Raw genomic sequence first — 18,730 nt, 5'->3', positions numbered from 1 at the left:
AGTCTCCAAAGAGCAGAAAAAAATTATCATGTGCATCTTTATAATGCTCAGTGTTGTATTTTTGTCTTGAGCATAGAGTGCAGCCCAAACAATGATTGAACTGAAATAACCCATGACCTCGGGTAGTGGTTCTTTACTATTCCAAGAAATATGACACAAGTTTCAAACTTGGCAAACATACAAATCACAGCATGATATCCTTTCAATGCACACAGAGTGAACAAATCCAACTGTGCATGTCCACTCTTGGATCTGTTGTAATAAATTTAGGCCACCCGGGGTTGAGGCCTTAATGCCTAGTGAAAGACCATAGGATTTTGAATAGGAATCCACCAGTCCCTTGTGGTGACACTCTAAAAGAGTCCTTTGCCTTGTCAGAACCTCAATTTCTGAATTTGAAAATGTACAGCCTAGACCAGGTCAGCTCAAACATGTAACTCCAACATTCTATGATTCCTCGAACTGCTCATAACATGCAAATTGATTTTTTACTTCTATCATTTTAAAAAATGAGGTCCCTTCATTTCTGATTGAGTTAATGACACCTGATATTTTAGCTTGCAGTGAAACTCTTTGAGCTTCCTGCTTTCAAATGTAGTAAGGGAATTCAACATTAACAAGAAAAAACTAAGCTCTATTCTAATCAAAAACAGAGTCCACAGAATGTGTCACCTTCATAGATCACCTGATCCAACCCCTTACTTGGAGGAAAAATGTAAGATTGGAAAGGATGACAAAGCACTCAAGGTCACACAGAAGTACACAGGAAGAGCTGGGACCAGAAGGCTGAGCTCCTAATTCCCAGTGTGGAACTCATTTAACTATGTATTTTTACCTATCTCATAGAGCTAAGGTCCTTATAGTGGGTATGACTCTTAAGTATTTCTTCTCATTAAAAGTAAACGGAACGGATTGTATTCTGAATGAAGAACTCACCGATTCTCATCCTGTCGTCCTCCATATCGGATCCAATAATTCTGTTTTAAATTAAAAAAAAAAAAAAACCTCAGTAGCTTTGTCACTAAAACATAATGCACAGAAAGAAAATATACATTTAAAATACTCAAAAGACCTAAAACATTAGGAAACTTGCATACTGTATCAAGATACAATATTTTTTTAATTAATAAAAATAAGAGCTAAAGCCAATGCAATTTTGGCAAAGAAGAAATGATGCACAAATGGGTTTTTAAAAATAGCATGGAATTAGCTTAAGTATTTATATTTTTTGTCCAAGAAGTGATCTGGAATTTAGTGTCAGGAAGACACTTAAAAGATCATTCAGTCCAACTCCCTTATGTTTTTGAATAAAACAAACAAAAAAGTCCAGCTTGATTAATCATCTGTGTAGGATCATAAAGTAACTTTTTCTGAAGTCTCCTGGGAGAATGCAATTAAAAAAATAATAAGTAGGGCTGGGTATAAGCATATTAGAAATGTTATTGAGAATTAGTATATTTAAAAATTATCCTAATTTTTAAAATATGCCAATAAAAACATGACATAACTAAGACAGAAATGAAAAAAATGTTACAAATAGGATACATTACAAGTAGTGCTTTTTATAAACATATGACATGTACATATATGAAGAACTTACATAGTTAACTAACAGATAAAAGAAAAAAAGGCAGGTCCAGATAATTCAAATCACAGGAAAAGTAATTAATGACAACATGTGAAAAGTTTATTTTTGTTGGTCATCAAAGGAATACAAATTAAAACAACAATGATATACCATTTTGTACATAAGAAATATGAATGATTTTTTAATGTTATTTCTCATTGCTGAGATGTTTATTGTCAACTGGTACTTTTATGCATTTCTAGAACCTTCACTGAAGGTATCCTAAAACTCCCTTAGAAAAGCGGGCGCCTGGGTGGCTCAGTTGGTTAAGCGACTGCCTTCGGCTCAGGTCATGATCCTGGAGTCCCGGGATCGAGTCCCGCATCAGGCTCCCTGCTCGGCAGGGAGTCTGCTTCTCCCTCTGACCGTACCCCCTCTCATGCTCTCTCTCTCATTCTCTCTCTCTCAAATAAATAAAATCTTTAAAAAAAATAAAAAATAAAAAAAAAAAAAAAAGAGTCAGAAAAGCAATTTCAAGAACTTTAGAACTTCTAATATCCTTTGATGGCAGAATAATCCCATTCCTGGTAATTTATTCAAAGGGCATAGTTCAATACAGAGGGAAATGCTTCGTGCGTTAAATATGGTAGAAAAAATCAGAAACAAATCAAATATTCAGTGTCAAGAAAAGAGTTAATTTATTTGTTGCACAACAATTCTATATATCTAGCTAAAAATCATTTTAAAAGCTGTAAAAAGGTAGAAATTGCTTATGATACCTTAAATAAAAATCAGAATAGAAATCTATCTATACCATAGTACTAGTTGGGCAAAAGGTGTGTCTTCATATGAAGAACGACCAGAAGTCTACATAGACAAGTGGAGAAAAGTCAGCATGATAAATAGTACAATTGAGACTGATTTTGTTTTGTATGAAGTCTTTTTAGTTTTTAAAACATGTAAGAGAAATACAAAATGTTGTATCCAGAATTTAAGACATAAAACAATCCTGAGGCAAATGCATCAGGTACAAAACACTTCTCTTCCCCCCAGATAGATTTGCTTTTGACTTTGGATCTCAGTGATATGGAGATATATTAAAGTCTTTTAATGTTTATCATATATTGAGTAAATATCCACCCCCACCTCCCCAGGTTTTGTTAATACAAGGCAGGAGATAAGAATCTTCAGTAAACTATATGTTGGCTAACTAAACATAATTAAAAAGTTTTAAAAAATAATAAATAAATAAAATTGGCAAACGGAATTTCAAAAAAAAAAAGAATCTTCAATAAATCAAGCTGGGAAATAAAATCATAAATATGAAGTCCATTGAGTATTCTTTTAAAATACATTTCCTCTTCCATTTTTGCTCTTACCGGTTCCGTGTATGAAAATCCCAGACCCTCTGCAGCTGATTTTATTAGTTCTGATTCCATTTTATGACGCTTCACGAACATTGCCAAATCCTAGAGGAAAAAAAAATGAATGAAAATTTATATTTAAATAACAGTTAAGAAATATGATAAATGTTCAAGTGGAAATATTTTTCAATAGACAGTGACAAATGAGCTAAAAAATATTCATTGCTGCAAAAAAGTCTCCATCTCAACAGATCTTCACAAGCTCTCATGTAGGAAAAAAATATGCTTCTGGCATTAATAATTTAAGTACAAAAGAACTGCATTCTAGAACCTTGACTCAATGGCTAGATAACTTTAGGAGCAGTGCTACATTTTTACCAATTCTGCCCAGAGCATCTAGCAGAATGCAGTTTCTTCTCAGGACCTTGGTCTCACCTCTCTGGCCTCAATGGATGCTGGGTCACTGGTATCATCCAGGAGACTCTCATAGTAATCCATATTGTCTAGGACATCCTCATCATCTGGATGGAGGAGAAGATAAGCCTTGGCACACTCCAAGGCTTTCACATATTCACCAACTGAAAGACCAAGGAGCTGTAGTGTTAGAGTCAGGCTAGGTCCATCTAGGGGATTTTTTTAATTGATTTTTTTAAAGATTTATTTATTTATTTGAGAGAGAGAGAGAGCACAAGTAGGGGAAGCGGCAGGCAGAGGGAGAGGGAGAAGCAGGCTTCTTGATGAGCAGGGAGCCTGATGTGGGGCTTGATCCCAGGACCCTAGGAACATGACTTGAGCCAAAGGTGGATGCTTAACCGACTGAGCAACCCAGGCGTCCCCCATCTAGAGGATTTTTAAGCAATACTTCAACATGTCTGTAGGAGGTCAGCATTAAGCATGAATAAGAGGGAAGATAAGGTGAGCCAAATAGCATAGGCAGAAATAGTCACAGATAAAAACAGATTCTCAAATATGGAGAACAAATATTCTGATGGCTGCCAGAGGGGAGGTGTGTGAGGGGATGGGGGAAATTAAGGGGATCTAGAAGTACAAACTTCCTGTTATAAGATAAATAAGTCACAGATCTGAAGAGTATAGCATAGGGAATACAGTCAGTAAGACTGTAATAACGTTGTTTGGTGACAGATGGTGACTACACTTATCATGATGAGCCCTAAGTGATGTACAGGATTGTTGAACCATTATGTTGTACACCTGAAACTAATATAACACTCTGTGTTAATTATATTTCAAAAAAATAGCCACAGACAAAAGGAAGGACATGATTTCAGGTGTTTAAAAGGTACTATCTTTGGTCTGCTTTGGTGCTAGATGTTTTGCATCAATTATTAAAAGTTTCGACCTGAAGATGTTTGTTGACAACTTACATTATTTAATACAGATAAGCAGAGCAGAATTTTGGGAGTTAATTCTGTTTTTGTACTGAGTTTGACAACATGATATTGAAAACTGATTTCAGCAATCCCAATTCTATTAATTGTTTTTAAACATAAGGAAAGATGCTCAATCTCTCTTTCTCAATTAGATAAATAGAAATTAAAACTCTACTGAGAAAAAAATTTTCACCTAATGGATTGGGGAATATCTAAAATTTTCACAATATATTCTGTTGATGAGCAATGAAAAATGTACTATACATGGTAGAAAATTGGGTAACTTCTATTAAAATTTTAAATGAATAAATGATTCCACACAGCAATCTTACTTCTAGAAATTCATCCTATAGATATTCATGTGTGGATGTGAACTAACTTACATAAAATATTACTCATTTGATCCTTGATTGAAATACCAAACAGTGACTAACAACACTATGCCCATGAGTAAGGAGACACTTAAAATAAATTATAGTACAATGATATGTGGATGTAAATAAAAATTAATGAGGAAGATCTCCATGTACCAATACAATTAGGTTAATTAAACCATACAAAATTGCCAAAATTTGGCCTTTACTGACCTAAGCAAATGGTCATTTCATAGGTCCAACCTACTAAAAAAATATTTTTCAAAATTTTATTTTTAAGTAATCTCTACACCCAACATGGGGCTCGAATCCACAACTCTGTGATCAAGAGAAGAAGCTCTACCGACTGAGCCAGCCAGACACCACTGATGTATTATTATTATTATTATTATTAATTATTATTATTATTAGAGAGAGAGAATCTTAAAAGCAGGCTCAATGCCCAGCACGGAACCCGATGTGGAGCTCGATCTCACGACCCTGAGATCATGACCTGACCGGAAATCAAGAACCGGATGTTTAACCAACTGCACCACCCAGGTGCCCCTTCCCCACTCATATATATTATTAAGTGAAGAAAGCAATGTAAAGAACAGTGTAAATAATATGCTACCTTCTCTGTATAAGAAGGTGAAATAAGTTGGGGTGTGTGTGTGTGTTTTAAAGAAATATAAATCGGAAACTGGGCTGTAGGGCATGAAATTGGGTTGCAGAAAAAAGCAAGAGAGGGAGGCTTTTATGATATTTGGTCTTTGAACTTGTAAATATATGACCTTTTAAAATTAAGTTGAAAAATCATGTAAAATGTCAGTCTAATAAAACCTTCAGGACATTATCACAGCATTTGCCCACTTGTGGTTTTCACCTGCTCTCCTTGGCCTGAGTTTCAGTGATGTGAAATGAGAGAAAAAAAAAAAAAAACCCTAAACCCCCATTGCCTCAGTGGTAAAGTGGAAATGCAGAGGAAAATTCAATGTCTGTAATGATGAACGACACCCCTTCCCCAAAGGTCTTCCGGGACGATCCACACTTTACCTCGATAGTAGGCAAACTGTAGGTAGTCATAATGCAGGGGAAGAAAGTTCTCAATCGGAGAGAGGCGGCCAGGGCGAGTTGCAAGCTCCCTCACGCATTCGTGCTGACAGACCAGCACCTGCATATAGTGATCTGGAAGACAAGAGTGAGAGGTGTGTCCCTCCCGTCTGCTGGAGTGTCCGGACTTCAAGGTCAGAGCCCCAGTGACACAGGGCATTCCTCACCTCGCCACACTCTTAGCACCATCTCATTATCTTCACTTCATGAGCAGAAACCTTCACAAAGGAAGTAAGTGACTTGCCAAGGCTTCCTGACCAGTGATCGCTAGAATACTGAATAGCAGATTCCAAACCTTGTGGCCCCTGGGCTTTCCTCCAGGCAGCACTTTTGGCTGCTGTTCCCCTTTTTCTACATTTCCTGAAAATGACACAGGCCATCTCAGCCCACTCATGCCCATCTGAATAGATGCCTTCCCTACTGAAGAATTCCGGGGCCTCCCTTTGGATATGTTGGGTGGCTTGAAGTGACCTGGATCAGGATCAGAAGTTCAGATCCCAGTTATGCTAAGGAGCAGCTGAGAGAAAGGACTGCCATGCATATGGGGAGCTTTTTCTCCTTGTTAATATTTTCAAGAACTTTTCCTAAAGGGGAAATAGAAACTATATATATATATATATATATATATTTTTAACATCTATTTATCAGGAACCTATTCTACCCAATTACAAAATAGTCCATCCCCTGAACATTGGAAATCCTAATACTGTAGGACTAAAATAGGATATGGAGTAAAGCTCAAGAATTTAGATACACATTCTGCCTCTTTCTCTTTGTTCCCTTTTCTTTGTCCCCATCCTTCTCACTGTAAACAGGTGAGGATTCTCAAGTGTAGGGCTGTCACGCTCCCTTTAGCTCTCGGCTCTCGCTCATCCATGAATGAGCTGAGGAAACTAAAGTAGCTACTGTCCCAGAGAAGCAAACACATCCTACGTTTTGCTCCAACTTTGATTTTTACAAGGAAGATGGAGATAGTCTTCTCCAGAAAGAGAAGATTTTATTCATGCTTGTGCAGAGTAGGCTTTCTTGAGAATGATGATAAATGACTTAATGACTTTACACTTTAATTTACCACAACTGCCTCCTCTCAAAGGTTCTCTGTTAAGCAGAGTTTGGCTTGCCTCTTGATGACTTGAAGAGGGACCCAAGAGCACAACAGAAAGGGCGTGTGTGTTTTCTGGCGCGTAGGCAAATGGGCCAGTTTTTGCACGACCTGGCTAACTCAACCCAATGCAGCACAGCTAACAGAATCCTTACAATCCATTGGTTCTTAACTGCAGCTGGAAGATGGGAGGGGAAGAAAGAGTTCTGTTTATTTGTTTAGCATGTAGCTATACAAATAGCCAATAAATAGCTGTTTTATTTCTTATGAAAATGACAAACAACCTTCAACTGTTTTCTCCTACTTAGCTGGCCATTGGCATTCCTCTTTACCTTCTAACACATGCTCCTCCTAATTCCAAATGACAAGCAAAAGGAAGAGGTGGAAAACACACACAATAAGAACCCAAAATCTGAATGAAGGTATTTTTCAACACAAGATAAACAAAGAGCAACAAAATGAGAGTCACAAAATGATATTCTTTAGGGCTTCAAGGAGCACAGCCGGTTAATAAATAACTGCATTGAAAAGCCATTTGTATTTTTAATGTTCGTCCAAACTCTAAAATTCAAATATTCTGGCTTCCTAAATACATTCCATATTTTATTTTTTCATTAATTTTTAAAAATTTTATTTATTTATTTGTTATAGACAGAGAGAGGGAGAGAGAGAGAGAGCATACACACAAGGGGAGCGGCAGGCAGAGGGAGAAGCAGGTTCCCCACTGAGCAATGAGCCCGATGCGGGACTCGATCCCAGGACCCCGGGATCATGACCTGAGCCGAAGGCAGATGCTTAACCGACTGAGCCACCCAGGAGCCCCAAAGCAAGTTTCACTTTTAATTTAGAACAGTTTTGTGGGGTTTTTTTCGTGTTTTTTAAAAAATATTTTATTTATTTATTTGACACAGAGAGAGAGCACAAACAGGGGGAGGACCAGAGGGAGAAGGAGAAGCAGGATCCCTACTGAGCAAGGAGCCAGACATGGGGCTCGATCCCAGGACCCTGGGATCATGACCTGAGCTGAATGGCAGATGCTTAACTGACTGAGCTAGCCAGACGCCCCTTAGAACAGTTTTGAATGAGACAAGCATTTACAGAGTTATGATAACACATTTTATAAGTTGTATTTCTTGTCTCCTTTCTATATCAAATGTTACTGAGCAATTACTGTGATTTAATAAGTTTGAGATCCAAGACACTTGTGTGGGAATACTTTTTAAAATTTCCTTCTCATAATAAATTGGATATCTGTCAAATTCTCAAGAAGACTTGCCATATTTCTGTAATATATAATATTTGATTGAGCTTCAGGAGCCATGACTTTTTTTAAATCACTTTTCTTTATTGGAAGTGGGGGTATTGTGGTGATAGTTGTATTAAGTATTAAGATCCTGGAGCAAGATGGCGGAGGAGTAGGAGACCTGGATTTCGTCTCCTCTCAGGAATTCAGCTGGATAGGGATCAAACCATTCTGAACACCTACAAACTCAACAGGAGATCGAAGAAAAGAAGAGCAACAACTCTCTGAACAGAAAAGTGACCACTTTCTGGAAGGTAGGACGTGCGGAGAAGTGAATCTGAGGCGTTATTCGGAAGGATAGACAGCGGGGGAGGGGCCTCCGTCGGCCACTTCTGGCAAGTGATAGAGCCGCGGAGCACAAAATCGGAACTTTTAGAAGTCCGCTCCGCTGAGGGACGTCACTCTGGTGGCGAAGTGGGGGGTGGAACCCTCGCGGGACAGTGTGGTCTCAGGACCCTCGGGGTCACAGAAAGACCGGGGGTGCCTGAGTGCGCAGAGCTCCCAGGTATCGGAGCAGGGAAGCCGGCTGCAGAGACGGAGCCCAGGCGCGGGCTCTCAGCTCGGGGTTGCCATACACCGTGATCCGCGGCACAGTCGGGCCACTGCTCCTCCAGCAGGGACCCAACAAGCGGCAGATCCGGGGAGACTCACCTTCTTCCCCCGGGAGGAGAGGTGCGGGAGCGCACCGCGGGGATCTGCTGGGTTTGGAGACTCCACCCGGGGTCGGGTGCCAGATAGAAAGGCGCGGTCACAGGCCGGGTGAGCGCGGAGTGTGGCCGGAGACCGGGGAGACGGGAGTGACTGACTGCTTTTCTCTGGGGGCTCGCTGAGGAGTGGGACCCCGAGTTCTCGGCTCCTCCGGGGCGGAGACTGGGAGGCCGCCATTTTCACTCTCCGCCTCCAAAGCTGTACGGAAAGCTTGCAGGGAAAAAAAGCTCCGGAGAGCAAACCCGAGCAGATTACTTAGCCCGGACCGGCAAGGGTGGGGCAATTTTGCCTCCGGCAAAGACATTTGGGAACCACGGCAACAGGCCCCTCCCCCAGAAGATCAGGGAGAACAGCCAGCCAAGACCAAGTTTACCGATCAATGAGAACGGCAGAACTCCAGCGCTAGGGGAATAATGCACATAGAATTCATGGCTTTTTAACCATGATTCTTTAGTCTTTCAAAGTTAATTATTTTTTTTAACTGTCTTTTTTTCTTTTTTCCTTTTTTCTTTTTTTTTGAATTTTTCTTTTTCCCTTTTTCAACCAACATCTTATCAATCCCTTTTTAAAAAAAAAACATTTTTATTTTTCATTTTTAAAGTCATATTCTATCCCTTCATAGTAGTTACCCATATTTTTGGCATATATATATAAGTTGTTCTCTCTTTAAAATCTTGAGATAGTTTCTTCTAACAGATCAAAATATACTCTAAATCTCTAGTGTATGGTTTTTTTCTACTCCCCTGCCTGATCACATTCTCTCCCTTTTTTCTTTCTTTCTTTTTTTTTAATCCTCTTCTTTCTTTTTTCAAACAACTTATCAAATCCTTTTTTAAAATTTTTTATAATTTCCATCTTTACAGTCATATTCCATCCCTTCATCATATCAACCCTTATTTTTGTACATATATAAGTTTCTCTTTCTTTAAAATTTTGGGAGGGACTTTCTTTTAACAGACCAAAATACACCCAAAATCTAGTGTGTGGCACTGATCTATAATCCAGCCTGATCATATTTGATCACATTCTGGTTTTGTTTTGTTTTGTTTTGTTCTGCTTTTGTTTGTTTTTATCTTTATCTTTTTCTTTTTTCTTTTTTTTCTTTCCTTTTCTTTTTTCTCTCTTTCCCTTTCTTTTCCCACTGCTTCAGGTCTTTTCTGATTTGTTTAGAGTATATTTTCTGGGGACGTTGTTACCCTGCTAGCATTTTGTTCTCTCATTAATCTATTCTCCTCTGCACAAAATGACAAGACGGAAAAAATCACCTCAACAAAAAGAACAAGAGGTAGTACCGACTGCCAGGGACCTACTCAATACGGACATTAGTACGATGTCAGATCTAGAGTTCAGAATCATCACTTTAAAGATACTAGCTGGGCTTGAAAAAAACATGGAAGTTATTAGAGAAACCCTTTCTGGAGAAATAAAAGAACTAAAATCTAACCAAGTAGAAATCAAAAAGGCTATCAATGAGGTGCAATCAAATATGGGGGCGCTAACTGCTAGGATAAATGAGGCAGAAGAAAGAATCAGTGAGATAGAAGACCAAATGATGGAAAATAAAGAAGCTGAGAAAAAGAGAGATAAACAACTACTGGATCACGAGGGCAGAATTTGAGAGATAAACGATACCATAAGACGAAACAACATTAGAATAATTGGGATCCCAGAAGAAGAAGAAAGAGAGAGAGGGGCAGAAGGTATAATGGAGCAAATTATAGCAGAGAACTTCCCTAATTTGGCGAAGGAAACAGGCATCAAAATCCAGGAAGCACAGAGAACCCCTCTCAAAATCAATAAAAATAGGTCAACACCCCGACATCTAATAGTAAAACTTACGAGTCTCAGAGACAAAGAGAAAATCCTGAAAGCAGCTCGGGAGAAGAGATATGTAACCTACAATGGTAGAAACATTAGACTGGCAACAGACTTATCCACAGAGACCTGGCAGGCCAGAAAGGACTGGCAGGACATATTCAGAGCACTAAATGAGAAAAATATGCAGCCAAGAATACTATATCCAGCTAGGCTGTCATTGAAAATTGAAGGAGAGATAAAAAGCTTCCAGGACAAACAAAAACTAAAGGAATTTGCAAACACGAAACCAGCCCTACAACAAATATTGAAAGGGGTCCTCTAAGCAAAGAGAGAGCCTAAAAGCAACATAGTCCAGAAAGGAACACAAACAATATACAGTAACAGTCACTTTACAGGCAATACAATGGCACTGAATTCCTATCTTTCAATAGTTACCCTGAATGTAAATGGGCTAAATGCCCCAATCAAAAGACACAGGCTATCAGACTGGATTAAAAAACAAGACCCATCGATATGCTGTCTGCAAGAGACTCATTTTAGACCCAAAGACACCCCCAGATTGAAAGTGAGGGGGTGGAAAACCATTTACCATGCTAATGGACACCAAAAGAAAGCTGGGGTGGCAATCCTTATATCAGACAAATTAGATTTTAAACCAAAGACTGTAATAAGAGATGAGGAAGGACACTATATCCTACTTAAAGGGTCTATCCAACAAGAAGATCTAACAATTGTAAATATCTATGCCCCTAACATGGGAGCAGCCAATTATATAAGGCAATTAATAACAAAAGCAAAGAAACACATTGACAACAATACAATAATAGTGGGGGACTTTAACACCCCCCTCACTGAAATGGACAGATCGTCTAAGCAAAAGATCAACAAGGAAATAAAGACTTTAAATGACACACTGGACCAAATGGACTTCACAGACATGTTCAGAACATTCCATCCCAAAGCAACGGAATACACATTCTTCTCTAGTGCCCATGGAACATTCTCCAGAATAGATCACATCCTAGGTCATAAATCAGGTCTCAACCCGTACCAGAAGATTGGGATCATCCCCTGCCTATTTTCAGACCATAATGCTTTGAAACTAGAACTCAATCACAAGAGGAAAGTCAGAAAGAACTCAAATACATGGATGCTAAAGAGCATCCTACTGAAGAATGAATGGGTCAACCAGGAAATTAAAGAAGAATTAAAAAAATTCATGGAAACCAATGAAAATGAAAACACAACTATTCAAAATCTTTGGGATACAGCAAAGGCAGTCCTAAGAGGAAAGTATATAGCAATACAAGCCTTTCTCAAGAAACAAGAAAGGTCTCAAGTACACAACCTAACCCTACACCTAAAGGAGCTGGAGAAAGAACAGCAAATAAAGCCTAAACCCAGCAGGAGAAGAGAAATAATAAAGATCAGAGCAGAAATCAATGAAATAGAAACCAAAAGAACAGTAGAACAGATCAACGAAACTAGGAGCTGGTTCTTTGAAAGAATTAACAAGATGGATAAGCCCCTGGCCAGACTTATCAAAAAGAAAAGAGAAATGACCCAAATCAACAAAATCATGAATGAAAGAGGAGAAATCACAACCAACACCAAAGAAATACAAACAATTATAAGAACATATTATGAGCAACTCTATGCCAGCAAATTAGATAACCTGGAAGTAATGGATGCATTCCTAGAGATGTATCAACTACCAAAACTGAACCAGGAAGAAATAGAAAACCTGAACAGACCTATAACCACTAAGGAAATAGAAGCAGTCATCAAAAATCTCCCAAAACACAAAAGCCCAGGGCCAGATGGCTTCCCAGGGGAATTCTACCAAACATTTCAAGAAGAATTAATACCTATCCTTCTGAAACTGTTCCAAAAAATAGAAATGGAAGGAAAACTTCCAAACTCATTTTATGAGGCCAGCATTACCTTGATCCCAAAACCAGACAAAGACCCCATCAAAAAGGAGAATTACAGACCAATATCCCTGATGAACATGGATGCAAAAATTCTCACCAAAATACTAGCCAATAGGATCCAACAGTACATTAAAAGGATTATTCACCACGACCAAGTCGGATTTATCCCTGGGCTGCAAGGTTGGTTCAACATCCGCAAATCAATCAACGTGATACAATACATTAACAAAAGAAAGAACAAGAATCATATGATCCTCTCAATAGATGCAGAAAAAGCATTTGACAAAGTACAGCATCCTTTCTTGATCAAAACTCTTCAGAGTATAGGGATAGAGGGTACATACCTCAATATCATTAAAGCCATCTATGAAAAACCTACAGCGAATATCATTCTCAATGGGGAAAAACTGAGAGCTTTCCCCCTAAGTTGAGGAACGCGGCAGGGATGTCCACTATCACCACTGCTATTCAACATAGTATTGGAAGTCCTAGCCACAGCAATCAGACAACAAAAAGAAATCAAAGGCATCCAAATTGGCAAGGAAGAAGTCAAACTCTCACTCTTTGCAGATGATATGATACTTTATGTGGAAAATCCCAAAGACTCCACCCCAAAACTGCTAGAACTCATACAGGAATTCAGTCAAGTGGCAGGATATAAAATCAATGCACAGAAGTCAGTGGCATTCCTATACACCAACAACAAGTCAGAAGAAAGAGAAATTAAGGAGTCGATCCCATTTACAATTGCACCCAAAACCATAAGATACCTAGGAATAAATCTAACCAAAGAGGCAAAGGATCTGTACTCAGAAAACTATAAAATACTCATGAAAGAAATTGAGGAAGACACAAAGAAATGGAAAAACGTTCCATGCTCATGGATTGGAAGAACAAATATTGTGAAGATGTCAATCCTACCTAGAGCAATCTACACATTCAATGCAATCCCCATCAAAATACCATCCACTTTCTTCAAAGAAATGGAACAAATCATCCTAAAATTTGTATGGAACCAGAAAAGACCCCGCATAGCCAGAGGAATGTTGAAAAAGAAAAGCAAAGCTGGCGGCATCACAATTCCAGACTTCCAGCTCTACTACAAAGCTGTCATCATCAAGACAGTATGGTACTGGCACAAAAACAGACACATAGATCAATGGAACAGAATAGAGAGCCCAGAAATGGACCCTCAACTCTATGGTCAACTAATCTTTGACAAAGCAGGAAAGAATGTCCAATGGAAAAAAGACAGTCTCTTCAATAAATGGTGTTGGGAAAATTGGACAGCCACATGCAGAAGAATGAAACTGGACCATTTCCTTACACCACACACAAAAATAGACTCCAAATGGTTGAAAGACCTCAATGTGAGACAGGAGTCCATCAAAATCCTAAAGGAGAACACAGGCAGCAACCTCTTCGACCTCAGCCGCAGCAACTTCTTCCTAGAAACATCGCCAAAGGCAAGGGAAGCAAGGGCAAAAATGAACTATTGGGACTTCGTCAAGATAAAAAGCTTTTGCAAAGCAAAGGAAACAGTCAACAAAACCAAAAGACAACTGACTGAATGGGAGAAGATATTTGCAAATGACATATCAGATAAAGGGCTAGTATCCAAAATCTATAAAGAACTCATCAAACTCAACACGCAAAGAACAAAGAATCCAATCAAGAAATGGGCAGAAGACATGAACAGACATTTTTCCAAAGAAGACATCCAAATGGCCAACAGACACATGAAAAAGTGTTCAATATCGCTCGGCATCAGGGAAATCCAAATCAAAACCTCAATGAGATACCACCTCACACCAGTCAGAATGGCTAAAATTAACAAGTCAGGAAATGACAGATGTTGGCGGGGATGCGGAGAAAGGGGAACCCTCCTACACTGTTGGTGGGAATGCAAGCTGGTGCAGCCACTCTGGAAAACAGTATGGAGGTTCCTCAAAAAGTTGAAAACAGAGCTACCATATGATCCAGCAATTGCACTACTGGGTATTTACCCCAAAGATACAAAAGTAGGGACCCGAAAGGCTACGTGCACCCCGATGTTTATAGCAGCAATGTCCACAATAGCCAAACTGTGGAAAGAGCCAAGATGTCCATCGACAGATGAATGGATAAAGAAGATGTGGTATATCTATCTATCTATCTATCTATCTATCTATCTATCTATCTATCTACAATGGAGTATTATGCAGCCATCAAAAGGAATGAGATCTTGCCATTTGCAATGACATGGATGGAACTGGAGAGTGTTATGCCAAGCAAAATAAGTCAGAGAAAGACATGTATCATATGACCTCACTGATATGAGGAATTCTTAATCTCAGGAAACAAACTGAGGGTTGCTGGAGTGGGGGGTGGGGTGGGAGGGATGGGGTGACTGGGTGATGGACACTGGGGAGGGTATGTGTTCTGGTAAGCGCTGTGAATTGTGCAGGACTGTTGAATCTCAGATCTGTACCTCTGAAACAAATAATGCAATATATGTTAAGAAAGAAAAAAAGAAGAAGAATGTAGCAGGAGGGGAAGAATGAAGGGGGGGAAATCGGAGGGGGAGAGGAACCATTAGAGACAATGGACTCTGAAAAACAAACTGAGGGTTCTAGAGGGGAGGGGGTTGGGAGGATGGGTTGGCCTGGTGATGGGTATTGAGGAGGGCACGTTCTGCATGGAGTACTGGGTGTTATGCACAAACAATGAATCATGGAACACTGTATCTAAAACTAATGATGTAATGTATGGGGATTAACATAACAATAAAAAAATTAAAAAAAAAAAAAAAAAGATCCTTAGTTAGGAGATCTCTATTCTTTTCCAGCAACCAACATGCTCTGGTGACCTCGAGCAAATTGCTAAATATTATTCTGGGGGAATCTGTCAGTTAGTTTTCCTAAATCAGATGTAGGACACTTGCCAAAGCTGTTTGGTGGCCACTGGTAGAGGCAGGTGTAGAGGAGACGGAGGGGGTAGAGACAGGGCACATATCCTTACACAACTACAAGATAATAAACTATAATAAAGGAAAAGCATTCCCAAATAAAAGATTAAGTATAAAGAAATACTTAACAGCTGATAAGTGAAACACGCATAAAACTGACATTGGTATCCATCAATCACATTTCAGATTAAAAGGATCAATAATACTCCATGTTTTAAAAATATAGGTCATAAATTGTTAAGGTCTTTGAGGGGGACAATTAGAAAACATCTTTCAAAATTTAGATTAAGAAGTAGATTGAAAATCAATTTGTTGGATGACCTAGTTGTCATCCATGTTGCCACATACTCAATTACCCAAAACCAACTTACTTCACCTAAAATCAATACCAATATCTGAATTATTGAGGACATTTTCGCCAAAGGTTTTATTTTGCTAGACCTCTGGCAGACTCATTTCCCTGCATTTTTGTGAGCACTGTTCATCAAATGTCATTTAGTGATTTGCTCGAGGTCACCACAGCATGTTGGTTGCTGGAAAAGAATAGAGAGGGAATGAAAATATACACAAGTGCACAATCATGAAAGTCTTTATTAAAGGTCCTGGGTTTTATTCCAAGTGCAATGGAAGCCTTTGGCGAGGGGTGGGGGTGTTCTGTGAACATACTTTCTTTTTTTTTTTTTTTAGACCATTTTGTCTGCCTACAGAGTAAAACCTCATCAGGACTGGAGGACCAGCTAGGAGACTATCACAGTGGCTTTGTTAAAATATACTGTGGATTTGAACCAGGGTGGTAGCAAAAAGGATGGAGAGAACCAGGGAATCTCACATGCTCTCAGGAGGTAGCACCTATCAGCATTTGGTAACAAATCAAAGAAGAATAGGAATTAAGGGAAATGTTGGATTGGAAGATAATTTTTTAGGACTTGGTTTGAACTGCTAAGTGAGGGGTGCTTTTCATGGAGACCGAAAACACTGGCATTTGGGGAGAGCAAACTCACTTCCTTAATTTGCCATTCTACACCTATGGGTGAAGTTGAACATTGTTTTTTGTTTTTGTGTTTTTTTATATTTATAACTCAGAACTCAATATGCACTCAACAGATATTTGTTAAACATTTATTACTGAATAGGTTATCCTTTGCCCATTTTTTAATTATGTAGACCTTAAAATATGCACCCTAGACTGAAAAAAGCATCGATTTGATTCCTAGCTTCACCTTAATCACATTGCTCTGAGGTATAAATTCTTCATTTAAAAAAAAGAAGACAGTGGATAACAATACCATCTACCTACCAGAAGTTGTTTAGAGGATTAAAAGATATATAAATATGTAAAATGTTTTGTATATTAAAACTGCTATATAAATGTTGCTTATTATTATGACTACCAATAAATCATAAATAAATTACTACTAATAACAATAACTTACAAGTTCTGCTTAAATATTATGGATATTAACTCTTTGCCTGTAAATGTTTTGCAACTTTTCCACTTGTCATTTGTAATTTGGCTTGATTTATTGTATTTTTTGTATTTTAAATCTTATGTAAAGTCTATCTTTTTCCTCATATTTCTTGTCTTTTGTCATGCTAAGAACTGGTTTTCCTCTCCTCCCATTATACACATATTTTCTTGCATTTTCTTCTTCATTTTTTTAGAAGATTTATTCACTTATTTTATTTTTTTACTGTGTTTTTTTTCTTTTTTTTATTATGTTACGTTAATCACCATACATTACATCATTAGTTTTTGATGTAGTGTTCCATGATTCATTGTTTGCGTATAACACTCAGTGCTCCATTCAGTATGTGCCTTCTTTAATACCCATCACCAGGCTAACCCATCCCCCCGCACCCCTCCCCTCTAGAACCCTCAGTTTGTTTCTCAGAGTCCATAGTCTCTCATGGTTCATCTCCATTTTAAAGAGAGAGTGAGAGAGAGAGCAGGAACACAAGTGCATGCAAGGGTCGGGGAGGGGCAGAGGGAGGGAGAGAATCCTCAAACCTACTCCCCGCTGAGATCATGATCTGAGCCAAAATCACTAGTCAGACCCTTTACCAACTGAGCCACCCAGGCGTCCCTCTTGCATTTTCTTCTAACAGTTTTATTTTCACACCTATATTATTAACATAAATAGAATTTATTTTTGTATGTTTTTCATATGCTTCCCACCATACATGGTTAAGTAGCTAATCTCCCCAATTAATGTATAATTCACATTACCTACTATTTTAAATGACACTTTGTAATATATTAAATTCTCATAGATAACAAAATCCTCTTTTAAGTAACTGAAGAAAACTATACAAAAGTATTCATTACTACATTGTTTATAATAATGAAAACCTGTAACTTCCTTAATATTCATCAGTAAGGGGACTGCTCAAATTAATTATGCTTTCCCCATATACTGGAACATCACACAACCATTTAATACAATAAGGTAGATCTACATGTATTACTTACATGAGAAGTGGTCCACATTATATTGTTAAGCATAAAATAAAACAAAAACAAAAATATGCTCAAAATCAGTATTCACAGTATTGTCTTATTTTTATAAAAAAAGAAATAATAACTATAAATAAATACAGAAACATTTACATATGCATCTGAAAAAGTTTAGAAGCACAGTCACCAAAATTTAAAATAGGTAGATTTATTTACAGGACATAGGATGGGTTATATATATATCTTTCAGTTTTTATAATTTAAACTTCTGTATTGTTGGAATAGTTTTACAGACTGCATTTCCTATAATCAGGAAACAAATAAAGGAAAAAATCAGCTTTACCTGCAATGGCTTCATAGAGACCAGCTTTGTACCCTAGGTACTCATACTCTTCAAATCCATGAGGCCCCTCACACAGGGCTCTGCACTCTGTATCTTCACTGAAATATTCTCTGAGAGCTTGCTCAAAGTACTCGATAGCAAGCTCAAAGTCATCAGCCTCATAATGTTTAACTCCTGCACTGTAACTCTCCTGCAAAGAAGCAGAAAAAAAGAATATATATATATATACATATGTATTTATTTTTTCCAAAGAGCACCTCTGGGGCACGTGAATAGCAGGATTCAGGCAGACTCAGGATCATTTGGGCAGGGGGCCACTGGGCTCTTGTGTT

The 18,730-nt window shown here is 38.3% G+C and overlaps 1 protein-coding gene across 1 annotated transcript in view; it reads right to left on the bottom strand.

Moving 5' to 3' along the window:
- The window catches only part of P3H2 (prolyl 3-hydroxylase 2), a 161,697-nt gene that overhangs the window by 20,590 nt on the left and 122,377 nt on the right, over positions 1 to 18,730 (bottom strand). The window contains exons 3-7 of the mRNA XM_032406919.1: positions 18,399 to 18,588; positions 5,732 to 5,863; positions 3,367 to 3,509; positions 2,947 to 3,036; positions 937 to 977 (exon numbers count right to left, since the gene is read on the bottom strand). Coding sequence (XP_032262810.1) covers positions 937 to 977; positions 2,947 to 3,036; positions 3,367 to 3,509; positions 5,732 to 5,863; positions 18,399 to 18,588 — 596 coding nt within the window. The remainder of the gene's footprint in view (positions 1 to 936; positions 978 to 2,946; positions 3,037 to 3,366; positions 3,510 to 5,731; positions 5,864 to 18,398; positions 18,589 to 18,730) is intronic.

This window comes from Phoca vitulina, unplaced genomic scaffold, assembly GCF_004348235.1.
Source record: "Phoca vitulina isolate PV1807 unplaced genomic scaffold, GSC_HSeal_1.0 scaffold8, whole genome shotgun sequence".
NCBI classification, from domain to species: domain Eukaryota; kingdom Metazoa; phylum Chordata; class Mammalia; order Carnivora; family Phocidae; genus Phoca; species Phoca vitulina.
Note: the sequence above shows the minus strand (reverse complement) of the source record. Positions and strands in the feature narration are given on the sequence as shown.